General features: G+C 52.9%; 2 protein-coding genes across 4 annotated transcripts; one reads left to right on the top strand and one right to left on the bottom strand.

Annotated features, from left to right (window-relative positions):
- Positions 1–224: 224 nt before the first annotated feature.
- On the top strand, positions 225–9336 carry RRP36 (ribosomal RNA processing 36). Of its 2 annotated transcripts, none has more exons than XM_012448695.2 (7): positions 225–374; positions 2691–2838; positions 2971–3037; positions 3416–3520; positions 4321–4395; positions 4492–4609; positions 5518–9336. In XM_012448695.2, exons 1-7 carry the CDS (start codon positions 257–259, stop codon positions 5655–5657), a joined length of 771 nt encoding a protein of 256 aa, XP_012304118.1. In that variant the 5' UTR covers positions 225–256; the 3' UTR covers positions 5658–9336. The 2 variants fall into 2 exon arrangements, with proteins under 2 accessions (XP_012304118.1, XP_064217107.1); XM_064361037.1 differs by lacking the exon at positions 225–374 and adding an exon at positions 1940–2056.
- Positions 9337–11349: 2013 nt separating this feature from the next.
- Positions 11350–26155, bottom strand: CUL7 (cullin 7). Of its 2 annotated transcripts, none has more exons than XM_012448683.3 (26): positions 25926–26155; positions 24460–25137; positions 23986–24137; positions 23343–23843; positions 22393–22531; positions 22096–22292; positions 21537–21792; positions 20768–21005; positions 20584–20689; positions 19329–19556; positions 18960–19050; positions 18681–18852; positions 18430–18535; positions 18016–18111; positions 17653–17828; positions 17179–17312; positions 16661–16843; positions 16287–16393; positions 16015–16197; positions 14154–14314; positions 13769–13985; positions 13395–13665; positions 12564–12709; positions 12300–12426; positions 12000–12205; positions 11350–11744 (listed from the first exon to the last, which is right to left on the bottom strand). In XM_012448683.3, exons 2-26 carry the CDS (start codon positions 25127–25129, stop codon positions 11421–11423), a joined length of 5187 nt encoding a protein of 1728 aa, XP_012304106.2. In that variant the 5' UTR covers positions 25130–25137; positions 25926–26155; the 3' UTR covers positions 11350–11420. The 2 variants fall into 2 exon arrangements, with proteins under 2 accessions (XP_012304106.2, XP_012304107.2); XM_012448684.2 differs by having other exon boundaries at positions 24553–25137.
- Positions 26156–26238: the final 83 nt, after the last annotated feature.

The raw sequence follows: 26238 nt of genomic DNA, 5'->3' as shown, positions 1-26238 counted from the left end.
CCAAATGCCACCAAGGCTTGGGCCAAGCTTCTCGGGCGTGGAACCCAGCGCCCTGCGACTCGAGTAGACGGTTGCGACAATCTCTCCGGAGCGGGCTACCCTTTGGGCCCGGCTCCCAAGCCGCTGGCCGCGCAGTCTGTTTTCAGCCCATTCGTCACCACGTTGGGACGGCCTCCGGGGAACGCCGGAAGAGGCGGGGCAGAAGCTGGCGGAAGCGGAAGCGGTGCCATTAGTCTTCCGAGCGCTACCTCCGCAGATGCCGGGAGCCAATCGCCGTTTCGGGCCCGGGGTCCGACGTCCCCGTGGGGCCCGGGACCACGGGGAGGATGGCGGGGGCCTGGAGCCCGGGTTCGCGGCCCGCGACCTGCTGAGGGGTGAGGGCACGGGGCAGGGCGGGTTGGGGTGGGGAGAGGGACTCCCAGGCTGGGCCCTGGGCACCGGTAAGACTGCCAAGTTCTCTGAGAGGCAGACGCTGGGGGCGCCCCCAGTGCAGTGGAAAGTGGGAGTGAAAGATGTTTCCGGGATTAGGACATTCTAAGTTTCTTCATGGCAGGATGAGAGTTTTCGGCAATAGGGAAAGCATGTGCGATAGCACGGAGGCAGGAAAAGGCATGCATGTTTGCTGAAGACTTAGTAGGTCAGAATTAAGCAAATTCTGTAGTCTTTAAAATTTAAATTAATTTTTTAAAATTTGAAACAAAGTCTCTCTCTGTTGCCCGGGCTGGAGTGTAGTGGCGCGATCTCTGTTGCCCGGGCTGGAGTGTAGTGGCGCGATCACGGCTCACTGCGGTCGAACTCTCTCGGGCCCAAGAGTTCCTCCCACCTCAGCCTCCGGAATAGCTGGGACTACAGGCGTGCGTGAGGCACGCCTGGGTTGTTTTTGTTGTTGTTGCTGTTGTTGCTGTTGTTGTTGTTGTTTTCTTTGTAGAAACAAGGTCTCACGATATTACCAGGTGCCAGGGCTGGTCTCGAATTCCTGGTCTCAAGTGATCCACCCGCCTCAGCCTCCCAAAGATTACAGGCATGAGCTACTGCACCTGGCAAATTCTGCAGACTTTTTGTTAAGGCACAGTTCTGGCTGCTGGAGATAGAGCTGTGAATAAAGTAGTCAAACACTCCAGTCCTGGCCGAGTGTGGTGACTCACACCTGTAATCCCAGCACCAGGGGAGGCTGAAGTGGGAGAATCACTTGAGCCCCGGAGTTCAAGACCGGTCTGGGCAACATAGTGAAACCTCTTCTTTACTAAAAAATCAAAAAAATTAGCCAGGTGTGGTGGCCCACGTCTGTAGTCCCAGCTACTGAGGAGGCTGAGGCATGAGGATAGTTTGAGTCCAGGAGGTCGAGGCTGCTGTGAACAGTGATTAGGCCACTGCACTCCAGCCTGGGCAACAGAGTGAGTCCTTTTTAAAAAATAAAATTTAAGGCAGACAAGTAAATTATTACATTAAAAGGCAATAAAACACTTAATTGTAGACTTTAGAGGGGTGGATTTTGTGGAATATGAATTGTATCTCGATTTTTTTAAGGTGATAGAGGACATGGAGAAAAAATAAAACTGAGGAGGAGTTGCAGTTTTTATTTTGTTTTTGAGACTCCCTCAGTCGCCCAGGCTGGAGTGCAATGGCGTGATCTCTGCTCACTGCAACCTCTGCCTCCCAGGTTAAAGCGATTCTCCTGCCTCAGCCTCCCGAGTAGCTGGGATTACAGGCAAGCACCACCATGCCCGGCTAATTTTTGTATTTTTGTAGAGACAGGGTTTGACCATGATGGCCAGTCTGGTCTTGAACTCCTGACCTCAGGTGATCCTCCCGCCTCTGCCTCCCAAAGTGCTGGGATTACAGGTGTGAGCCACTGCACTTGGCCAAGGGGTTGCAATTTTAAATAACTTAGAAAAGGCCTCTTTGGGAAGGTGATTTCAACAAAGGCTTGAAGGAGCTGAGGAGGGAGCTGTACATAGGTCTGGGGGGAGTGTACCAAGCAGAGGCAGCATCATAGGCAGAGGAACTGAGGTGGGAACATACTGCTAGGAGACCTGTTGACTGGAGTGAGAAGGAGGTGAGTAGATGAGATTAGAGACATGACAGGCCATGTCACTTGGGGGCTTTCAGGCTGTTGTAAGGTACATGGCTTTTACTGTGGGCAAGATGGAATCTATTGGGGACTTTTGCTTATGGGAGTAACCTGTCCTGAAATATATGTGGGAGTGGCAAGATCTGATTTTATTTTCGATGCCTCTCTCAGGCTGAATTGGGGCGCATAGCTTTGAGAGGAGTGAGACTGCAGGTTGGGAGACTAGGAGGCTAGAGCAGTGATTGAAGTGAGAGATGCTGAGAGTATGGACTGGGACACTGGCAATGGTAACTGAGCAAGGGAGGCAGAGAGGCCCTTGTGAAGAAACCTGTGAATGAGTAAAAGAGAGAGTGGAAAAAGAAAGGGATATGGTTTGGTCCACCTTTGACCTTACATATACACCTTCCTTAGCAAGATGAGGCCTCAGGTCGCTGAAATAGTTGGAGAGTTAGGTGTCGGTATAACCCTCTTACAGCCTGTACTGCCTAGGACTTGTAATAATGATTGGTCTGATGGGGTATTAGAAAGGATTAGCTAGCTAAGGAATGGGTATGGGAAGATGTCTTTTCTGCAGTGGGACATGATGAACTGAGTTTTATGTCCCTCCCCATTTCCACAGGCACATCTAACATGTCATTTGAGGAGCTGTTGGAATTGCAGAGCCAAGTGGGGACTAAGGCATACAAACAATTGGTAGCCGGAAACAGCCCTAAGAAGCACAGTCCTAGACCACCTATTCAAAATGCACGTGTTGCAGATAAGCACAGGTAAGCAAGGCTTGCCCTAGTAGTTGGAAGATAACTGGGACCTTGAGTAGGTGTATGTTGTCGTGGGTGGCAGGTGGGAAGCCTTTGACCAACACTGGAGTCCTCTTGACTTGGCCTTTAATTTCTCCGCAGGCCTCTGGAAATGTCAGCCAAGATCCGAGTACCATTTTTACGTCAGGTTGTTCCCATCAGTAAAAAGGTGAGAAAGAAGGCCAGGCGAGGTGGCTCACACCTGTAATCCCAGCACTTTGGGAGGCCGAGGTGGTCAGGAGTTCCAAGACCAGCTTGGCCAACATGGCGAAACCCTGTCTCTACTAAAAATACAAAAATTAGCTCGGCATGGTGGTGTGTGCTGGTAGTCCCAGCTGCTTGGAAGGCTGAGGCATGAGAATCGCTTGAACCTGGGAAGTGGAGATTGCAGTGAGCCAAGATCATGCCACAGCCCTCCAGCCTGGAAGACAGAGTGAGACTCTGTCACAAAAAAAGAAAAAACAGTGAGGACGAGACAGGAAGCACTTTTTCTCAGTGAAAGGAGACCAAACAGTTCTGTTTTATATTCTTTGTATTCTCTCCAAAGGTAGCCCGGGACCCTCGCTTTGATGATCTGTCAGGTGAATATAATCCTGAGGTGTTTGACAAAACATATCAATTCTTGAATGACATCCGAGCGAAAGAGAAAGAGGTATACAGCTTGAGACTGGTTCAAGGGGACTTTTGTGGGGTGGAAATCAGGGCACAGTTTAGAGAGTTGGGCAGGGTGAGCGGGAAGTATAGTGGTGGGCAGATTTAACTCTCTCTAATTCAGTTCATATTCAAATCCTGGCTCATCAGTTTACTAGCTGTGTGACTATTGGCATTTTACTTACTCTTTCTATGCTTTAGTTTTCTAATCATAAGAAAGAAAATAATAATTACTGTCTTAGAGGCCGGGTGCAGTGGCTCATGCCTGTAATCCAGCACTTTGGGGGACTGAGGTGGGCAGATCACTTGAGGCCAGCAATTCAACACCAGCCTGGCCAACATGGTGAAACCCTGTCTCTATTAAAAATACAAAAATTAAGGCCAGGCATGGTGGCTCGCGCTTGTAATCCAAGCACTTTGGAGGCCAAGGCGGACAGATCACCTGAGGTCGGGAGTTCAAGACCAGCCTGACCAACATGGTGAAACCCTGTCTTTTAAAAAAAGAAAAAAATTAACCAAGTGTGGTGGTGCATGCCTGTAGTCCCAGCTACTCAGGAGACTGAGATATGAGAACCGCTTGTGCCCTGGAGACAGAGGTTGCAGTGAGGCAAGACTGCGCAACTGCACTCCAACCTGGGGGCAGAGTAAGACTCTGTCTCAGAACAAACAAACAAACGAACAGTTATACTGTCTTGGTGTTATCAAGTTAATATGTGTGAACTCCTTAGGATGATGCGTTACGTAAAATTTCAGCTAACATTTGCAGAATGCTAACCGCGATACTCATTTTCCAATGTGGAGCTTGTGAAAAAACAGTTGAAGAAGCACCGTTCAGGAGAGGAGCATGAGAAACTGCAGGAACTGCTTCACCGAATGGTGAGTGGGTAATAGCTGTCTGGCTAATGAAAGCAGTGAAAGGTGGGGAGATGCTCACAGCCCCTCCTATTCACCCATCTCGTCTTCGCTCCTCAGGACCAGCAAGAAATGGCACAGCAGGAACGAAAGCAACAGCAGGAGCTGCACCTGGCCCTGAAGCAGGAACGTCGGGCTCAGGCCCAACAGGGCCATCGGCCATACTTCCTGAAGAAATGTGAGTTGGGCACAACTATTGCTAACCAGGATGGGGGTGCGGGGGCCATAGTGGCAGAGTCCTGTGTTGAGGTGTCCCTGAGCCCCTGAAGGCTGGATTTCATGGTAACGGAGGAAAGTAGAAATAATAGGGAGGAATTATTTGTGACCAGTCTTGTATCCCTCATTAGATCATGGCAGCGATTGTCACTTTTATCTCTTGGTCTACACTACCTTCTTCGCAACACACACACACACACAACACACCCACCACCACCACACACACACACATATGGCAGCGATTGTCACTTTTATGTCTTGGTCTACACTCCCTACTTTGCACCACACACACGCACACACACACACACACTCACATGATGGGCCAGGCACATAGACACACACACACACACACACACACACACACACACACACACACAGAGGGACAGGCACATAGAAGGTGTTCATAGTTGGTCGAATTGAGTAGGACTGAGATCATATAAAAAGCCACCAGTTGGGCTGAGTGCTGTGGCTCATGCCTGTAATCCCAGCACTTTAGGCCAAGGAGGGTGGATCACTGGAGGTCGGGAGTTCAAGACCAGCCTGGCTAACATGGTGAAACCCCGTCTCTACTAAAAACACAAAAATTAGTTGGTCGCAGTGGGGCGCATCGGTAACCCCAGCTACTTGGGAAGCTGAGGCAGGAGAATTGCTTGAAACCAGAAGACAGAGGTTGCAGTGAGCCAAGATCACACCACTGCACTCCAGCCTGGGTGACAGAGTAAGACTCTGTTTCAAAGAAAAAAAAAAGGCACCAGTGAGCTTTAAACAACTTATGTATCCCAGCATGTGGCTTGGATTTACTGACCTGGTTTGGGAAAGGATAGGAACTTCCTTCTTTGCTCACCGTCTTTTATTCTCCCTGTCATTTAGCTGAGCAGCGCCAGTTAGCACTAGCTGAGAAGTTCAAGGAGCTGAAACGCAGCAAGAAACTGGAGAGCTTCTTGAGTCGAAAGAGGCGACGAAATGCAGGCAAGGACAGGCGACATCTCCCTTTGCACAAAGAACAATAAGGAGCTATCCGCTGCTCTGCCACTGCCCCAGGGAGACACGGATCTGTGAGGGCAGTTTTGGCCTCGGCTCCTTTCTGTTCAAGGGCAAGGATCACAGCTGCCCTTGAATTTCACTGCCTCAGAGAAGACTAAAGGCCTCTTGGACGGCTCCTGGGGCTAGACAAGAAGAATAGTTCAGCTTTCTGCCATGCCACGTGGCCTCAGCTTGGATCTGGTTCATTGTGTCCTTGTGTTCTTTCATCCTTGCCTTAAAACAGGGATTCTGATCCTGAAGAAGAGGGACCAGTGAAGACTATGGAGGTCTGTCCATGACTCTCAGGGCTGGGACATTATGTAGGAGCCACTTCATAAACATTCTCGTTACTCATCTTTTTATTATTCTGCTTTTTGTGGGTTTTTGTTTTGTTTTCTTTTTCCCCTGACACAGAGTCTTGCTCTGTCATCCAGGCTGGAGTGCAGTAGTGCGATCTCGGCTCACTGCAACCTCCACCTCCCAGGTTTAAGTGATACTTGTGCCCCAGCCTGCTGAGTAGCTGGGATGACAGCCATCCACCACCACGCCTGGCTAATAATTTCTTTTGTATTTTTAGTAGAGATGGAGTTTTGCCACTTTGGCTAGGCTGGTCTTAAACTCCGGGCCTCAAGTGATCTGCCTGCCTTGGACTCCCAAAATGCTGGGATTACAGGCGAGAGCCACTGCTGCTCCTGGCCTTATTCTGCTTTTGTGTGGGATTTGTAGGTAGCCTAGAACTACTTTTTTTAGTGTGCCACGTATTGGGATAGGCAACAAAGTCTTTTATAGGGTAGGAGGCAGGCCCTATCTTCTGTGTAGATTTGTGGTGGGGAGTTTCCCAAGCGTGGGAAATGGGTTCAGATAACATGGTTATAAAATGTAAATGTCCACTAAAAGGCAGTCAGTATTGGCTACTCTAAGCCTTCAAACTGTTGCTTTTCCCCTTCAGCAAGGACCCAGTAGAGACATTGGAAAGCTCTGAGCATCAGCTTTTGGTTTTTGTTTTTGGCAATAGGTTTATTGAGATACAGTTCCCTATTTAAAGTATACAGTGCTTTTTTAGTGTATTTATGGAATTGTGCAACTATTGCCACCATTTTGGAACATTTTTGATACCCCCCCAAAAAAAACCTTACACCCTTTAGCAGTCATCCTCAATCTCTTCAGCCCTAGGCAACCACTCATCTACTTTCTGTCTTTATAGACATCTGCCTATTGGGGACGTTTTATGTAAGTGGAATCAGTATGGCTGGGCATGGTGGCTCACGCCTGTAATCCCAGCACCTTGGGAGGCTGAGGTGGGTGGGTCATGAAGTCAGGAGATTGCGACTATCCTGGCTAACATGGTGAAACCCCATCTCTACTGAAAATACAAAAAATTTGGCCGGGCGCGGTGGCTCAAGCCTGTAATCCCAGCACTTTGGGAGGCCGAGGCGGGTGGATCACGAGGTCAAGAGATCGAGACCATCCTGGTCAACATGGTGAAACCCCGTCTCTACTAATACAAAAAATTAGCTGGGCATGGTGGCGCGTGCCTGTAATCCCAGCTACTCAGGAGGCTGAGGCAGGAGAATTGCCTGAACCCAGGAGGCGGAGATTGCGGTGAGCCGAGATCGCGCCATTGCGCTCCAGCCTGGGTATCAAGAGCGAAACTCCGTCTCAAAAAAAAAAAAAAAAAATTAGCCGGGTATGGTGGCGCATGCCTGTAGTCCCAGCCACTTGGGAGGCTGAGGCAGGAGAATCGCTTGAACCCAGAAGGCAGAGGTGGCAGTGAGCCAAGATTGTGCCACTCACTGCTCTCTGTCTCAGAAGAAAAAATGGAATCAGTATGTGGTCTTTGCTTGGTTTTGTTTTTGGGGAGGTGGGGGCTGACTATTTAATCTTGACAAGCCAAGGTCCCAAGCCAGCTGTAGGAATAGAAGGAGTCACGGCTGTGAGGATGGCCTCACAATGGGGTTAGGGTAGTGAACTTCTGTCCCCTGAGTTATCTTAGAAATGAGGCAAACTGTCTGCCCTCTAGGATGGATGGTCCTGAGGGAAAGGTTCACATCGTTCCTGGTGCTGGTGACAGAATACTGGACTGTGCTTGAAGTCAGAGCTTTTCACTTGGATTTGGGCAAATCAAGCAGGCCTGAGTCTCAGGGTAGGGTGAGATGTGTGCTGAGGAGGGCAACACAGGAGAGTTTCAAGGCCAAAGCTGGTATGTTCTTCCTTAAGAATTGCTGTAGGCTAGGCGTGGTGGCTCACGCCTGTAATCCCAGTGCTTTGGGAGGCTGAGGCTGAGGCAGGTGGATCACCTAAGGTCAGGAGTTCCAGACCAGCCTGGCCAACATGGTGAGACCCCATCTCTACTAAAAATATAAAAATTAGCCAGGCGTGGTGGTGGGCGCTTGTAGTCCCAACTACTTAGGGCTGAGGTAGGAGAATCACTTGAACCCGGGAGATGGAGATTGCAGTGAGGCAAAGATCACACCACTGCACTCCAGCCTGGGCGAGATGGCTCATGCCTGTAATAACACCACTTTTGGAGGCTGAGTCGGGTGCATCACCTGAGGTCAGGAGTTCGAGACCAGCCTGACCAACGTGGAGAAACCCCGTCTCTACTAAAAATTACAAAATTAGCCAGCTATGGTGGTACATGTGCCTGTAACCCCAGCTACTTGGGAGGCTGAGGCAGGAGAATTGCTTGAACCTGGGAGGTGGAGGTTGTGGTGAGCCAAGATCGTCCCATTGCACTCCATCTCTTAAAAAAAAAAAAAAGGGTGGATGTGGTGGCTCATGCTTGTAATCCCAGCACTTTGGGAAGCTAAGGCGGATGGATCACCTGAGGTCAGGAGTTTGAGACCAGCCTGACCAATATGGTGAAACCCTGTCTCTACTAAAAATACAAAAATTAGCTGGGCTTGGTGGCGGGTACCTGTAATCCCAACTATTTGGGAGGCTGAGACAGGAGAATCTCTTGGGAGGCAGAGGTTGCAGTGAGTTGAGGTTGTGCCACTGCACTCCAGCCTGGGAGACAGTGAGACTCTGTAAGAAAAAAAAAAGAATTGGAGACTTTTTCCATCGCAGATGAGCAGGAAGGTACCCCATGGGAGATTGGCAAGGTGACTGAGTAGGATGCCCAGGGGTTGATGAGGGTGAGAGGGGAGACCCCCCATCGTCTCCTTCAATTTCACCTCCTCCCTCCCCCCTTCCAGATGGAAAGGAGGGTGAAAAAGGAAAAAAAATAAAATACCAAAGAGCTGGGAAAATGACTCCCTTTTTAGTTCCCAGCGTCTCTGCTATCTGTTAACCTTGAAAGAGCTGCAAATGAATGCTATCTCTGCCAGCTGGAGCCTGGCACTGGTTCATGCCCCCATGTCTCCACGGACCAGGCTCCGTCCTGGAAACACCTCTGCCAACAAACAGCTTGTTGCTTTTGTCTTGTCTCTGTAAGCCCCTTCCCCTCCTGGTCCCCACTCATGCTGCATATGAATTAGCAAATCAATGAAGCCAAAAGATTGTAAGGTTGGATGTCCAGCAAATGGGCAATGACATAGTTCTGCCTCAGTTTCCCCTTCAGCATTGTAAGCCTATAAAAGGGGAGAGAAGCTGCAGCTTGGGGAGCTTGGTGAATGAGGCTGTAGCCCCCTGCAGCTCCCTGCTGAGTAAAAAGCCGCTTCCTCAGTTTGGTGTTCGAGAGGTTTGTTCCCCACCACTCCTGCTTCAAGGGCAGTAAGTTCAAGGCATAGCCTATGGCTTAGTCCAGGGAGGAGGCCTCGAGGCAGAAGCAGCGCAGTAAGTCAGTCCTATCGTCTGTCCCTACGTGCACTGCATGCTGGGCTGGCTACTGGACCCCACAGCAGGAAGTGGTTTGAGTTTCTGCTGAAGAAGGATAAAATAAAGAGCAGGAAAGTCTAGAGAAGGGCAAAAAACTCTGGCACTTGAGAGCGAGCTCAAGAATATTGGGCCTGGGCCAATAAAAGGCTATAATCTCTGGTTCAAAGGTGGAGAGGCACCCAAGTGACAAGCTGCAGCAACCCCAATGTGTCTGGGCCCTCGGTGGCCCCCGCCTGCTGCTGCCGCCTGTCTGGACTCTGCTCCAAAGGGCAGCCATGGCTTAGCAGGCAGGCCCCTGCTTTGAGAGCCACCAGCACCACCACGGGACCAATACTGCAAAGCAAGCACGAGCCGTCTGTCTGCTGAGGCCCCTCTGTATTACGGCCTCATTCTGAGCAGCCCGATTTTCCCGCAAGCCATGACCTTTTTCCCCCCTAGACTCCAAATCCCAGGCCTGGTGGCACTCAGTTCTCTCTGGCTTCTGTGGCCTCCTTTATCACCTGACTCTTCCTCATCGCTCTTCCCCCTCCTTCCAAGGCTTTTTCTGTCACCTCTGGGCTATGAGCTTTGAGATGCCTGGGTCATCCCTCCTTCCCTCCTCCCCAGTGGCCCTGCCAAGACACAGAGCTGTACCCCTGGCACAGGGTCCCCTGGTCTGACCTGAGCTGCCCCGCTTCAGTGTGGATGGTGCCAAGGGAGCCAATCATAGTAGCAAAAGCAAACCTCCCCAACAGCAGCAGAGTAGAGGCTTACCTGTGGGGCTAGTTAGGGGTAGGAGTTTCTGCTTTTTCTAAAATAGAGACAGGGTCTCTGTTGCCTAGGCAGGAGTGCAGTAGCTATTCACAGGCACAATCCCACTACTGATCAATCAGCATGGGAGTTTTCAGCTGCTCTCTTTCTGACCTGGGCCAGTTCACCCCTTCTTAGGCAACCTGGGGATCCCCTGCTCCTGGGAGGTCACCATATTGATGCTGAACTTGGTGCAGATATCTGAACAGCAGAGCACACTACAGCCCAGAACTCCTGGTCTCAAGGGATCCTCCTGCCTCAGCCTCTCGAGTAGCTGGGACTAAAGGTGCATATCGCTGTGCCTGCAGGGGTAGGAGTTTCTCTTTCGCCTCCCTCCCTTCCTTTCCTTCCTTCCTTCCCTCCCTCCCTCCCTTCCCTTTCTTTCTTTTTCTCTTTCTCTTTTTTCTTCCACTCTCTCATTTTGAGAATCAAGGGGTAGGAGTTTGCTGACAGCGTGTGCAGCTCTGCAGGGATAGAGAAAGGGTGGAGGCAGAGGAGTGGAAGAGAGGGGCAAAATGAAGGAGCTTTGTGGAAGTAAGAAATGTTGGTCACTGACCTCACCTTCATCGTTTCAGTCTTACTTAGGGAAGGCACCAAGGAAGCACATTCACTGCTGGGAGTGGTGGCCAGAATAGGGACTCACTGGCAAAGCCTTCATTCACCACGTCAAATGCTTCCATACCTGTTACTTGTCAGAGTCCCACAGTGACTGGGCCAATTCCATAAATGAGGAAAATGAAGCCCTGCTCGATAATCTGCCCAAGTTACAAACCATCTGGTGAGTGGCCAAGGTGGGCTTGGGTCTCCAGCCTGCCAGATGAAAGTACTTCTGACCACACACGCTCTGAGACAGGGCTGAGCGCCATCATCCTGCCTGGGTCCCCTCAATCCCTCTGCTAAGTCGCACCTGACTCCCTCTGCCTTTCTCCCAGTCTACCGTCCTCACCCTAATAAGACCCTTGGCATATCATGTGACAGCCTCAGTGCCAAGGGCTTTTTCCCCACCAGCCATGAAAGCTCCCCCACCTCCCCGCTCAAATCTCGTAGCAGTTGCCAGACACATACAGGTCATGTAATCAAACTCTCACATTTTATTTCTGTAAAAGCTCCAGCACTACCTTCCCCTGATCCCAAGTCCAGGGCTACCGGAAGGTAGAGAAGCTCTGGGTGCCAGTGCCAGAGGCATACGGCACGCCCCGAGAGCGAATCTGCAGGGTATGGAAGGTGAGGGGTGGGTTGGGGCCTGAGGAGCCTGGGTTCAGGGACTCAGTGTGAGGCTCCATGACAGTCACAGGAACTGCATAGGACAGCACCTGGGGCCGGTCATCATGGCGTCTCAGCGTGCCCTTGCTCAGGAGGTGCAGGATGCAGGAGAGGACATCGGTGCTGCTGCAGGCAGACCCTTTACCAAGGCTGCTGACCAAACCCCTGGGAGGACACGGGCCCTTCTGCCAAGCCTCCAGCACCTGGTGTGGGGAAGGAAGGGAGACGTGGTAGGTTAGAGGCAGCTGACCTCTCCTCGAGCTTCCATTCACTCCAATCACAAGCAGCTAGGACAGGATGCCCCAAGGGTATCAGGTGCACCCTGACCTCACTCCTCACACTCCTACAGGTTACTTAGTGAACCAGGTGCTTCACCACATGTGGACCCACCTCGTCCTGGAGACTGCTCCCCTAACCCCAGCAAAGATCTGTCACCCACTGTGCCCACCCCCACCTACCAGACAGACAAGCTGGTCAATGTGCAGCCCCTCGTCCCCATGGGCCTTGAGGATTCGGACGATCAGGCAGTTCAGAAGGTTCCGTCTCTTCTCCAAGTTCCGGCCCTCTTCATCCTCAGCTTGCAGGTATGTCTGAGGTGGGATGAGCCGCACAATGTCCCATCTTGACCTGGCTTCCTTGCTGCCATCTCGAATCTTGAGGACCCCTGAAATAAACGCTTATCACTCACTCAGTGGAGAGCCCATGAGGAGCCCGGCCCTGCCTCAGAGCAGAGGCCCCTCTGGCCCTAAGTTGCATACCTCCTGGTATATCCTTTTGCTCGTGAAGGTCCAAAGGGCCTCTTGAAGAGGTGAGAGGCCCAATCGCCTGATTGAGCATGTCTGCGGAGAGCCCTGAGAGTGCTAGCAGTCTCTCCACAGAGATCGCCTTCAGAGAACAACAGATGGGAGACATTCAGGGCCTCCCCAAGGAGTGGAGAGGAGAGGATGGAGGAAGTCAAGGTTTTGGGAAGAGAGGCGAGGGACTAAGTGGGAGATGGGAGAGATACAACGGGGCTGGGTCACCTTCAGATCATTGAGATACAGCAGTAGCCACATCTGCACAGTGGACACTTGCAGGGTCTGGTTCCCAAACTGCAGCTCAGCCCAGCCCAGCCACGTCCACTGCAGTTGCCTCTGTGAGCCTTGCTCTAGGGCAGGGTGGCTCTGACCTGGAGACGTACCAGGAACGGGGAAGGAGACAAAGAGCAGGGGAAAGGAGGGAGTTGGTATTGGAGGGAAGGTGCACACTGGTCATGCTCTGCTGATCTCTGCAGGGCATCTGACCCCAGCATTTATGGACACTGGGGCTCCCAGACTGAGCTTCCAGATCTCTGCCTTCTCTGGGCCTGCCTCCATGGTGAGCCTCAGGTATCTGGGAGCTATCCTATGCCTAGCCTGGTACCAGGCAGGCTCTCATCAGTGTCTTTGAGGGTTGCCCCATGGGTTTTTTTTTTTTTTTTTTTTGAGACAGTCTTGCTCTGTCGCCAGGCTGGAGTGCAGTGGTGCAATCTTGGCTCACTGCAACATCTATCTCCTGGGTTCAAGTGATTCTCCTGTCTCAGCCTCCCGAGTAGCTGGGATTACAGGCATGCATTACCAGGCCCAGCTAATTTTTGTATTTTTAGTAGAGGTGGGGTTTCATCATGTTGCCCAGGCTGGTCTTGAATTCCTGATCTCAAGTGATCTGCCTTCCTCGGCCTCCCAAAGTGCTAGGATTACAGGCATGAGCCACCATGCCCAGCCAAAGACCATTTCTTTTCACATCAAGCCTCCCAACATCAGGGTCTGCCCTCAAGCCCAGGTCCTTTCCTAGCAGCCCATCCTCTCCCTAGTCCCCTCTGCTTGGCTGCTCACTCTTGTTGTAGAAGTTGGAGTATCTGTTCAAAGTGCCCCTCAGGTAGGAGGGTAGGCAGGTTCTGGGGTTCAGTGTGTGGCAGATTGAGGCGACAGGCCAGCAGTGTTGGGACAGGACAAGCACAGAAACTTCTGGCATTGCCCCTTCGTAGTATAGGTCCTCATTCTCCTCCTCTTCCTCCTCTCCCTCCGCTGCATCCACCGTTGCTGCTGCCCCAGCTCCCTCTTCCTTCTCACTCTTGTGCTCCTTGCCACTGGCCTCATGGTCCACCTGAAGGAGCACAGGGTTCCCAGATGCCATGGCCTCCTCCAGTCTGTTCCACCCCTCTCTTCCCCCTACCCTCTCATTTGCTCATCCCTTCCAAGGCACTCACCTGTATTTTCTTCTCTGTATCCTCCAGCTTTAGGAGTTCCTGATCCAGCCTCTGGAGCTGGTAGACGTGGAACTGGCACTGCAGCTCCTTAGAGGTGCTCAGGCTCTGCAACATCTGCTGGGGGAGGCGGTTGGGGAAGCAGGGACCGATCTGCTCCAGCACGGCCCCCTCCAGCCAGCTTGAGACCACTCCCAGGAGACGGTCCGCCATGTAATGCCTGCAGCACACGCAGCCCAGGCCAAGCCTCAGTGTGGGCATCAGTGTGGCCCAGCCTCCTGCTCCGAGACTCCAGCCTGCCTCTATCCCAGACTCCCAGGTCTGTGAGCTGGCTCTGCCACCGTCATCCTGTCTCCCGCCAGCTCCCGCTCCCTAGGTCCACACTCACTGGTAATAATGCTCAAAGGTGGTGGCTATCTCCAGGCCAGAGAAAATCAGGACAGCTTCCAGGCATTGCTGCAGCTGCACCAGCCTCTCCATTTCCTGGGCTCCACCGATCCGGCTGCCCTGGATCTGCTGGTCAATATGCCGGGCAAACTGCTCACTCACCTGAGCAATGGCAGAGCACAGGAAAGCCATGAACCAGCCAGCAGAGCAGGTGAGTGGGAGGAGGGAGGAGGGTCTAGAAAGTAGATAGGAATGTGGGCTGCTTCCTAAGGTGATCTGTGCTTTTATACAACTATTTTATAAAATTATTAACCATTGTACAAATTAACAATATTAACAATTACAGAAAGTGTCTTTTCACATTGTGTCTAAAAATCAAACTAATAATAATCATTCAAAATGAGAAAATAAGGCCAGGTGTGGTTCATGCCTGTAATCCCAGCACTTTGGGAGGCCGAAACAGGCAGATGGCTTGAGCCCAGGAGTTGGAGACCAGCCTGGGCAACATGGCAAAACCCTGTCTCTACTAAAACTACAAAAAAAATTAGCTGGGCATGGTGGCACATGCCTGTGGTCCCAGCTACCCAGGAGGCTGAGAGGATCACCTGAGCCCAGGAAGTTGAGGCTGCAGTGAGCTGTGACTGGAATACTACAAGCCTGAAAGAGAGTAAGACCTTGTCAAGAAAGAAGGAAAGGGCCGGGCGCGGTGGCTCACGCCTATAATCCCAGCACTTTGGGAGGCCGAGGCGGGTGGATCACGAGGTCAAGAGATCGAGACCATCCTGGTCAACATGGTGAAACCCCGTCTCTACTAAAAATACAAATATTAGCTGGGCATGGTGGCGCATGCCTGTAGTCCCAGCTACTCAGGAGGCTAAGGCAGGAGAATTGCTTGAACCCAGGAGGCGGAGGTTGCGGTGAGCCGAGATTGCACCATTGCACTCCAGCCTGGGTAACAAGAGTGAAACTCCATCTCAAAAAAAGAAAAAAAAAAAAAAAGAAAGAAGGAAAGAAAGAGAAAAAAAGAAAAGAGAGAAAGAGAGAAACAGAAAAAAAGGAGAGAGAGAGAGGGAGGGGAAAGAATGAGAGAGAGAGAGGGAGGGAGGGGAAAGAGAGAGGGAGGGAGGGAGGGGAAGAGAGAGAGAGAGGGAGGGAGGAGAGTGAGAGAGGGAGGGAGGGAGGAAGACCAAGGAAGGAAGGGAGGGAGGGTGAGAAAAAAAGGAAGGAAGGAAGGGATGGAGGGAGGGAGGGAGGGAGGGAACGAGGAGGTAAGTTACATGCACAAAGGTGGTCCTGCTGCCGTGTTCCTGATAAACTAGGACTGGAGGCTACACAGGGAGCCAGGGCTTCATGCTCCTGCTGCTCTGTACCCTGCTTTCCAGGGTGCTTCTTGCATTTTAGCTCATCATTTGTTTGTTGCTTTTTTTTCCTTTTTGAGATGGAGTCTCCCTCTGTTACCCAGGCTGGAATGCAGTGGCGCAATCTCTTCTCACTGAAACCTCCACCTCCTGGGTTCAAGCAATTCTCCTGCCTCAACCTCCCAAATAGCTGGGACTACAGGTGTGTGCTACCACGCCCAGCTAATTTTTGTATTTTTAGTAGAGATGGGGTTTCACCATGTTGGCCAGGCTCACCTCAAATTCCTGACCTCATGATCTGCCCACCTCGGCCTCTCAAAGTGCTGGGATTACAGGTGTCAGCCACTGTGCCTGGCCACTATTTTTTTTTCCATTTTTTGAATTTCTGATGACGTGGCTATATACTAACATATGTTCATCATAGAATGGGAATGGAAGAGTGGGCCATTTGGAGGAGGTGAGGAAGGGAGAGTTTGTAGGGATGAGGCAAGGGTGGAGGCTTACGTGGGCAGCTTTGAGAAAAGGGAGCTTCAGCAAGGCCCCCGCACAGCCATTCTGCAGCGCCAGCAAGAAGGCTGCCCGTGGCCCAAACAGCTCAGAGCTCGAGTTCTGCAGAATATTAAAGTGCTCACAGTAGCGTGGCACAAAGTCATCGTCCCGCCAGGATGAGGTCAGAAAATTGTTCACCTGGAAGGAAGGGGCAGGAGCATGAAGACATAACCCAACACACCACCATTACGGTGTCCCCTCTCTCCTCCAGGCCTGCTTCTGCCCACCTGCTTCTCCACCACGGCCCGCCAACAGCGAGTCAGGTTTCTCATGATGCTGCTTGGAAGGCCCCGGGTAGCCAAGGAGCTCCAGTCATGGCTTCTGTTTCTATCCTCTGTGAAGACCATGAAAGTGGCAGAGGCAAGGAGGGGGCAGCCCCTCCACTCCCAAGTCCCCATCCAAGGGGGTGCCCTGAGGCCTTTCCTGACATACTGCCACCCAAAATGATGTTCTTGGATAGAGGTGACACAAACCTGGAAGCTGAACAGGCTGAGCCCACAGGGAGGGGAAGGATGAAGATGGACAGAAGCCTGCTGTATACATGTGGGGCCCAGGAAAACGCTCCTAACTAGAGCTCCCCACCTGAATCCCCACTACTCACTAGGCCGAGGAGTGGCCGCCACAGGAGGGGATGCCTCACAGGGCTCCACATGCACCAGCAGATGCGTGAGACGGCGCACCCGCGAGAAGAAAGCTGGGCCTCGGCTCTGGGGATTGAAGACAGCTTCCTGGCACTCCAGGTACTGGTCCAGCAGCCAACCCAGGGGGCTAATGCCATCTTCATCTAGAGGGTGAGATAAACAAACCAAGGCACAGCCATGTCTGCAGGGAAGTGGGAGAAGTTGGGCTGAACAGAAGTGTGGAGATAGAGCAACTGGACAGAATGATACAAGGGAGGGGGTAGCAAGGCCCCTCCTGCACTTATGGTATCAGCTGACACTTGGGAGTCATGGGAAAGGGGGCAGCCCCTGGGCTGTGAGAAGACGGCACTGGGGTTACAAACACAGGTGCCAAAAGGGCCAGGGCATAACCCAGGTGGTTCTAGGGTAGAGTAAGAAGGAGCTGCTTAGTAGAGCCAAGCCCTGAGATGGCAGTGGGACCAGGTGTCAGCATGGTTACCGGGGGAGGTGATGTTCTGCACCAGGGGGCTGACCAGGGCCTCCCAGCAGGTCTTGCCCAGTGCTTGGGCGGCCTCGTCGTCAGGGAGGAAGCGGTCAGCAAAATTCTGCTCCTGGCGCAGAGCCCCGTTGAGTCTGGGGTTGAGAATGGAGGAGGAAGGTGTCAGAGGCTTGAGGCATATGTTACCCTAGTGTCCACCCTGCCTAAGACTGCCAGCTAACCCCCAGCACCCAAACCGAAGGCCCACCTGGTACTTCAGAACTTCCCTGTGCTAACTGGTATATCCCATTCCCAACCCACTGGAGGAATCTCTTCTCTTTATCCTTTCTTCCCCTCCCACAGCTCAGAACACTTCAGCCCCCTCCCCAAGCATATTAAACCTCCACCTCACAGCTTCCATGGACCACTGCCTGCCAGCTATTTGCAACAGCCTTACCTTTCCCACAGACAGGCATACACGCAACTCTCACACACCTAGAACTCAGGTGCAGGAGGCTCCTGCGGTCCTCTGCCATGTCCTGGCTCCAGGCCTGCGCCCGAACCATGTAGAAGAGGCGTGTGTGACGACAGAGCTGCTCCCGGAACACTGGCCAGAACGTGGGCTTGGGGCCTAGGATCTCTAACCCCCGAATGCGCGTATCAATGCCACCCTGAAACACACACAAGACTAGCTTCATTTGCCCCACACTCTCCTTGGGATGGGCTGGGGTCAGCTATGCCCTCAAGCCTCACCCCTGGAGCTGCCCGAGACCCAGGCTGGCCCTCTGACTCAAGATCTGCCCATTTATGGGGCTCAGAACCTGGTACCCAGGGCCACACCCCACCCCCTGGCCCCACCTGCTGGCAGCGCTTTATGCGGATCTGGATGATGGGCCAGAAGCGGGTCAGGTTCTCCAGGAGGATCACCCGGCTAGCAGAGGGCATCACATTCACCTGGCAGGGGGCAGAGAAGGTTGTCACCTCCACGTGTGCAGATGGGAGTGCTGAGGGCAAGCAAGTTGGCTCTAGGCCCCAGTCCTCTCACTGTGTCCCTCCCTTCCCCAGCCCTGGGATGTGTAGGGTCCTGACAAAGCTACCCTCGTGCCACCCTCATTGTTCAGGGCCTGGTGGCACAAGCACAGGGATAAAGGACACTACTTTCTGTGGGGCTCAAGACAGGTAGGAGTAGATAAAAGTAGGATGGGACCAGATCGAAGCGGGAGGGTAGATCCTGTGAGGGGAGGGCTAATGGCTAATGGCCCTGGGCCCTACCGAGTTGAGTTCCGTGTGAAGAGAGCTGGTGCTGTCACCCCCGCACACCACCACTCGGGCCGGCATGTAGCTTGAGTCCTCGCTAGCCACAAGCAGAGTCAGTTGCCTGGGAGTGGGGAGGAAGAACAGTTTGGAACTTGCAGACAGGGCCCATGGCCAAGTCCAGGGGGTTGGTGCTTCCCCCAAAACAAACACAGGGGCATCACAAGAAAGCGTAGGTGTGTGGCAAAGCATATGCGTAGTAGCGTTACCTGACGAGGACGCCCTGGCGCATGTGCAGGGTGATGTAGTGGGAGCCGGCGCTGCCGTTGGACTCCCAGTAGGTTTTGGGGTTGTGGTCCGTCAGCTTGCTGGCCCGGTGCGGGTTGGAGGACACCTCCACCTTCTCCCAGCAGTTGTCCTCCTTCACTTCCACACTGGAGCCTGGGGGCAAGTGGGAAGGGGTGGCAGTCACAGCCCAGTAGGGTATAGAGCGGAAACAGACATAGGTGTGGGGAGTGGGGCAACAGGGCAAGGCAACAGGCACTAACCCTGGCACAGGTATCTGAGGAACACATCAAAGAAAGGGATGTTGATGGGCCGGTGGGTTCGTCTGTGGTCTTCGATCTGGCCCAGCACCATCTGCAGCCAGAACATCAGAAAGAAGGGGCACAGGGAGGAGGAGGAGGACGAGAAACACATGGAAACACGGATGAAGGCGAGATCAAGCAGCCGCGGGACTTCCTCCACAGCACCAGCAGAGCAGGCCCAGATGGGGAAGAGGGGCAGGGGAACAAATGCCCCAGGGTCACTGGAGTCATCTGCTGTTCCCAGCCGTGGGAACACAGCCCTTACCCGCCACTGCTCGGGTTTTATATTCTGATGCTGCTCTGAGCCCACAAGCTCCCCTTCCTCCTGACCTGGATGCAGCCTCCCAGGATGTTGGTGATGAGTTTGCGGTAGAGGTGGGCATGCTTCTCGCACTTGAACACCATGTCCCGCAGCTCCTGAGCCAGCTCCAGCTTTCCCAGGTGCTTTTCCAGGGTCTTGGAGATGGCGTCTCTTGCTCCCAGCTGATTCAGCACCACAGCATAGTCCCTGCTCACTGAGGTCAGGTGGTGCAGGAAGAAAATCAGTTCCTGGAGCACCTATGTGGGGACATAAAGGGGGAGATGAATGAAGACAGGGCAAGGGCCGCGAGGGCATCTGCAGTAGCAGGTACCCACTGTGTACTGGGTGCTAGGGGTACCAGTGAGGAAGTAAAAAGACAGGGATGAGGAGACACAAGAGCCAGGTGGAGTTAGAGAACCAAAGACAAACCAAAATGGAAAAGGGCACAAGATGCCCTGCTACTCTAGGGTTCTAGGCCGCTGATTATGCTGGCAAAAACTGCAGAGGGCATCCCTGTGTTCTTTCATCAAGGCCCCAGTGTCCCAAAAACCAGTTGTAGGGCTGTGTTTTGAGATGTTCAGGCACAGACACCTGAATGGCTGGGAAGGGACTGATGGGGACTGGGTTTGTGTGTATACCCAATGAGTCTGCCTTAGAAACTAAATTCTAAATAACAGCCAAAAATACAGCCACACTGCAAATACCTACTGTCACCATGACCCTAGTTCTCTGAGCCCTTTTGAAGCCTTCCGTGCCCAGGACTCCTCTGTAACTCTTGCAGGGGTCTCTGGTATGTGATGGCCCCTTTCCCTCCTTCATCCCCCTTTCTCCCACAGGCCTGGCCAAAAAAAGGAGCTATCGAAGCTCTTAATGTTTTATGTATATATGTGTGTATATATATATATATTTCCATGTCCTTTTGTGTAAAAAAGAGGGTGGTAAGATCACACATTTGGGTTTGCTTATACTTGTCTAAGGGAACATGAGAAAGATACATAAATTAATACAAGTAGTTACCAGTGAGGGGTGTGTGGGGGACACTGGGAGAAAAGGGATTCAGGTGAGAGCAACAATTCTCAGTGTATACGTTAGAGCCTTTTGATTTGTGAACCATGTGAATGTATTAACTATTTTAAAAGAATAAAATTCAATTTTAAAAGCAAAACTCAAACCAAGAGCCCAAAGACTCCGTCACGCCCTCCAGAGCCCCGCCCAGCGGGTGTGCCTCGCCAGTGGCTGCTTTGTCCTCTCCCTCAGCCTCTCTCCAGAGCAGGGCGGGGGTACCTCTCGATCAGTGTTTGGGGACCGCAGGCAGGCCATGCAGGCATCCATGGCCTCGTGCCAGGGGAGCAGCAGTGCCTCGGGGAAGTCCACCAGCTGCGTCAGGATTCTGGGGGCAGAGAGATGTGCAGCCAGCCTCATAGACCCCCTTTGCCCTCAGAGACCCCACCTGTCACCACCCTCTCACCTCAGCACGGTCAGGTGCAGGGCCCTGTTAGTCTCCGGAGTGTCCAGGCTCCGCATCAGTGCCAGGAAGGGCTGGGGCTGCCGCTGCAGCTGCAGCAGGAGTGGCTTCACCTTATTCTCCTGGGTCCCCTCTGAGCTGAGGGCTTGTTCTAGATCCAGGAGGATTTTCCCAGCTGGACCATAACTCTCCACTAGATGCTCCAGGGGAGTGTTGGGACTCTGAGATGGGGGTTCTTTTGCTACAGGAAGGGGATAGTCACAGGAATTGGCCATTGTTAGTAATGTAAAGGTTCAGAAATAGATTAATAACTCTCAAACTTTTTCTCTATCCTAAAAATGTTTTAAATTTTTAATTTAAATCCCCCTAAAAGTCAGGTTTGGGGATATGATTTCTTCATGTCCTTGTAAGACAACTTCATGACAAATTTTATATTTTATATTCTTAAAATAGCAAAGTAGCTTCACCTGCAAACAGGAGAGCACTTCCCTTTATTTCAAAGCATGCAATATGTTTCTCTACAATAGAAAAAGCTAAATGTGGGGGCTTTTTTAAGGCTTCAAAATTCTCTTACAAAATTTTCTAACTTTATATCCTCCTTCATTCTTTGAGGGAACACAATGTCCACTTCTCCATTTGTTGCTTCTCTCTAAGTTGCAGATTCTAAGGTGGCATCACTTCCAGAAAGGATTGCATAAAAATCAGCACAGACATCTCTCCTCTGCTAATGCCCTGAAGGTGTGTCTGCTCAGCGGCCGTGTCCAGCACCCACCTTCTACTTTGGCTGCATCTTCTGAGTCCTTAGCCTGGGCCTGAGCTTCCAGCAGGAGGACATCTTGCTGGGCTTTTAGAAGAGATGGGTAGGCTGGCTGCCCTGCTAGGGCTTGAGGCCCATATTGCTTGTAGACATGGCAGTTGATCAGGTCCCTGAGGGCACTGTCATTGAGTCGCTGTGGCAGAGTCAGCAGCAAGTCCTGGGCCAACTCTATGGGCACAGCCAGTTCAGCTAGGATCTCGTCATCTAGAATCTGCCATTGAGGAGAAGTTCTGACTGCAGGCAGCCCTGCTGGCACAGAGGCCCCAGGGAGCTCTTGGTAGGGGTGGGGCTCCCTCTGCACACATACCCTCCATCCTGATATTCTCACAGCTGGCAGCTGGCTCCTCCCAAACAGCTCACCAGCCCTTCCCACCTCCAAAAATTCCAGACCCCTCCTCTGCAGCCCCTTCTACTCTCTGACCTCCACTTTTCATCCTGAGCCTTCCAAATGCTCTACACAGTCCAGCCCTTGCAATACAGTCATCCAAACTCAGTGTCTCCAGTCTGGCTCTACCTCCCCATCGAGGTTCTCCTGGAGGATCTGGAGAACCTCCTGATGGTCAGGTCCATCCAGCTTCTTGATGAAGAAGAGGAGTTCCCACCACTCAGCCAGCGTCAGGTATTCACGCTCCTCAGTGTCCTCATCCTCAGGCAGCACGTAAGGCACAGCATAGAGTTCTGTTATGGGCCTCCAGCGCCAGGCGGGTACGGCTGTGGAAATATGCCAAGGGGCACAGGGATGTCACTAGCAACTCAGCCGGACCACCGCTACTCTGCTCAGAGCTGACCCTTGCTTCCTCCCTGAGCTCACCTCTACCTAGGACTCCACTGGCCACCACCCCTTGGTACTCATCAGACTCAACCACGTTCTCAATGTCTTCCTCAAAGCCCAAGATCTCCAGCATATGCCAGTGCACCCAATAGGTACGGCCTGTTGACTCCCACAACACCTAGAGGATAGGGAAAAAAAGAGACAGAAGGGGAAGGGAGGACTCATTAATGACTGGCTGTAGCCCAATACTGAGGACTTACAGCCCTCAGGGTGACCACCTGGCCAGGTTTTAGAAAAACCTCCATGTAACAAAACAGTGGCATATGGAGAATATACATAAACACACACACACACACACACACACACACACACGCAAAGGATGGCTTCTCCTTTGAGGGATGGGCCTGCCTCTCCTCTCACCCTATGTTTCATGGCTTATGCCACCACACTTCCTTCTGGCCTCCACCACTCCATCTCCCTGACCCTGACGTTTGGAGGAGTCTGGCTATACTTGTTTCTTCCTGGGTGTGAGTCTTCTTGCCTTCACAACCTCCTAAACTCAGATTTTTTTTTTTTTTTTTGAGATGAAGTCTCGCACTGTTGCCTGGGCTGGAGTGCAATGGTGTGATCTCAGCTCACTGCAACCTCCACCTCCCGGGTTCAAGCGATTCTCCTGCCTCAGCCTCCTGAGTAGCTGAGATCATAGGCACCCGCCACCATGCCCAGATAATTTTTTGTATTTTTAGTAGAGACAGGGTTTCACTATGTTGGCCAGTGTGGTCTCGAACTCCTGACCTCGTGATCCACCCGTCTTGGCCTCCCAAAGTGCTGGGATTACAGGCATGAACCACTGTGCCTGGTCCACCAACCCAATCTTACTGAAAGCCTTCTCTTTGGGTGGCCTGCTGGAGCCCCCTATGGGGAAGTCCCCAGCTCTCCCCCACCCCAAATAGACTCCCAGCAGTGTCCTACCACCGTGTGCCACTCACCTGCACAGGAGGCATGCCGCTGTTGCTCTGCCGGAACTCGCCTTCGTCCCCAGCACTGATCTCCTCATAATCATCCAGCATCCGCACTCGCATCCCTGGCTGCAGTGTGTCCCGCACATACAAGGCATAGGTATTGCCACTTGCAAACTCAGAACGAGGGCGAAACCGTCTTGACCTCCTGAAGGAGGGCTGAGCCTGGGCGGCGGGGAGCCCTGGGCTCACAGCTGCCAGCTGAAGCTTGAAGATGGAACCGGGGGACCGTGCGGAGCTCCTTGGTTTGTCTGAGGCCTGGTTCCAGCGCATGGCTTGCACCAGCTCCGAGATCAGGGTGCCCATGGCCATACTGAACTGCAGCTCCAGTTGACCCCTCTCCCTGCTCAACTCCTCAGGAGCAGAGGTGTTCTGGGTTCCTGCCTCTGCAGCACTGTCGTTCAGCTGATCCAGAAGTGAGGTGACATGCAAATACCGCTTCACCAGGGAGAAGAGCACCCTTCCTGGGACCTGTGGGATACAATCTTTGGTCTACATCCACCTTGTCCCAGTTTAAGCCCCTCTCTCCATACCATCCTCTGTAGACAGGTGCAAAGACCCAGTCCCTAGATCTGGTTCACAAGCTCCCCCTACCTTACACCCCAAAGGTTACCTGTGGTAGCTGAATGCCCTCAAAAGACATGGGATGTTCAGAGAGCGTGGCCTGTGCAAACAGTGCTAGCAGAGCACAGCGGCTATCAAAATCCAGGTGTTTCTCAATGGCTTCTTGTTGGCTCAGTGACAGAAGGATCTGAGTCCGGGTCCCTGTAACCCACACCCCAATTGTTAACTTCTCCCCAACCTCACCCTTCCTAAAATCTTAGACCCTCTACTCTTTCAATCCAATCCTTTTGTCACCACACAGTGGGAAATAATTGATTTCCTTCAAAAGTTAAAATTTGCTAACTTATATACACACACACAATCTGCAATAGTCTAAATTCTTCCTTTGTATAAAAAGTAACTAATTAATATGAGGTTTGAAGATAGTGTTTCCTCTTTTGGCAGATACCCCCCCGCCCTCACCCCCATTCCCACCTCCTTTTCTTCCAACTCTAAGAGAAGGGCAACAGAATCATTTACGTACTGATCAGATCAGAGGCTCCTGCCACAGTGTCCTGTGAGTCCCTGAGCCGACCCAGCCCTTCTGCTTTCCCTTCCTCCCCACACTGCCCCTCACCAGCATCATGGGAGGACAGGGCTTGTATCATCCGGCCTGCGCTCCAGCGAATCTGATAATCGGGACTACTCAACATGTGCATAAGCAAGTCCAGGACCCTTGGGTCCTTGAACACCCCAGTGAGGGGCTCGATGCTGGCATAGGCGCTGAGCACATGGACAGTGTGAAGTAGAGGAGCAGGAGGGATGGTGCCCACACACTCCTCCAGCTGCCGAAGGGCTCTCTGAATGAGGGACTTCACATCGGTTTCCATCTCCTCCAGTACAGATTTGTCCAAGGCCCCAACCTCCCCTGCAGACTGGGAGGGCCCGATGACCTGGCCATCCTCGCCCAGCATCTTGTGGCAGTTGGCATAGATCTCATCCTTAGACATCCACAGCAGGATATGTTCAGCCTTGCAGTCCACTTGGCCAGAGCCCCCGTCCCCATCATCGCCACGCCGCAGGATGAGCCAGCGGATCTGGTACTCAGGATGCCCATCATGGCCCACTCGCTGGCGGATCAGCTCATCAGGATAGGCATGTAAGCCAGGCCCTAGGGGCACCCTGAATTCCCTGTAGCGGAGTTCCCCCACCATCCTGGCACCTGGAGCACACAAGGAAGAGAGAACAGACAAGTTAGAGTAAGGAGAGGTCAGAAAATCAGACATCCAGGAGGTAGGGAAGCAAATGGCAACAGCTGTCGGGCAGGGTGGGGTAAAGCCAGGCCCAGGAGTGGCATGCTGCATGCTGGATGGGGGCAGGCCTAAGCAGAGAACACTGGGGTTATGTTGTGAAAGAACACAAAATTTGGGGGCTAAAAGGAAGGTCCCTAAAACCCTGCGGCCTGGAGTGGGTGGGTTTGGAATAGTGGGCAGACAGTGGGGGCAGGGCAGCCTTGCAGTTACAAGTGAATCCCAAGACCTTGGGACAGACAGCAACCCCAGGGGCATGTGAAGCCCAGAGGGGTAGATTTGGCGGGGGCTGGGAAGGAGATTGCGAGTGTGTGTGGAAAAGGGTGCTGTCTCTAGGATTGGAGCACGGGAGTGTGAGTCGCAGTTAAGAGACCCGAGAAATGGTGGTGGAATGTGAGGGCAAGGCGCGATGGGCTGGAGGCACCTCTGACTGGAGCAAAGCAAGCGGGCTGGTGGGGGCGCTGTGAGACCCAGAGCAGGGTGCACAGGAGACCAGGTAGGGGAGGGGTGCGAGGCTTGGGGGACCGAGGTTGGAGACCCGAGAAGCCTGGGGCGCGCGATAAGGTGGGGAGAGGGGCTAACTCCCATAAACTAGAACCCAGAAACACGGTGGGATGCGGGGCCGAGGTCAGGCGAGCGCGAGCCTCCACGGGCAAGTGGGCAGGGGAGGAGCAAGGGGCCGCGGCGGGGCTCTGGCCACCTCAGAAGTCCACCGGGGTCCTGGCGCGAGGCCTGTCCTTCACAGAGCAAGGGACGCGGCACAGACGCTGGCGACGAATTGGGCCCCACCTGGGCCCCGCGAGGGGATCCAGACGGAGAGACGGGAGGGGGTGTGCCTCTGCGGAACAGAACGGCGCCCGCGTGGGTCGGCAGCCACTGGGGCAGGGTGGGGCCTGGTCCCTGCCAGTGACTCCGCCCGCCAAAAGCCACGGCTCATTTCCGTCAGACCCAGCGGAAAGCTAGGGGCCCCGGGAGAGCGCTGGGGCGGAGCTGCGGGTGCCACCTTGGCGACG

The sequence above is a fragment of the Aotus nancymaae genome, unplaced genomic scaffold (assembly GCF_030222135.1).
Source record: "Aotus nancymaae isolate 86718 unplaced genomic scaffold, 86718_ANA_hifiasm-v0.15.2.pri h1tg000040l, whole genome shotgun sequence".
NCBI classification, from domain to species: domain Eukaryota; kingdom Metazoa; phylum Chordata; class Mammalia; order Primates; family Aotidae; genus Aotus; species Aotus nancymaae.
The sequence above is the reverse complement of the archived record's forward strand: the minus strand, read 5'-3'. Positions and strand labels throughout refer to the sequence as shown.

Coding starts and splice junctions, on each gene's coding strand:
- RRP36 (XM_012448695.2), top strand. CDS start 257: ATGCCGGGAGCCAATCGCCGTTTCGGGCCCGGGGTCCGACGTCCCCGT. Junction 4,396..4,491: donor AGGAACTGCTTCACCGAATG/GTGAGTGGGTAA, acceptor TTCGCTCCTCAG/GACCAGCAAGAAATGGCACA. Junction 4,610..5,517: donor GCCATACTTCCTGAAGAAAT/GTGAGTTGGGCA, acceptor CCTGTCATTTAG/CTGAGCAGCGCCAGTTAGCA.
- CUL7 (XM_012448683.3), bottom strand. CDS start 25,129: ATGGTGGGGGAACTCCGCTACAGGGAATTCAGGGTGCCCCTAGGGCCT. Junction 21,793..22,095: donor AGGAGAACCTCGATGGGGAG/GTAGAGCCAGAC, acceptor CCTCAATGGCAG/ATTCTAGATGACGAGATCCT. Junction 19,557..20,583: donor CCCCAAACACTGATCGAGAG/GTACCCCCGCCC, acceptor GTCCCCACATAG/GTGCTCCAGGAACTGATTTT.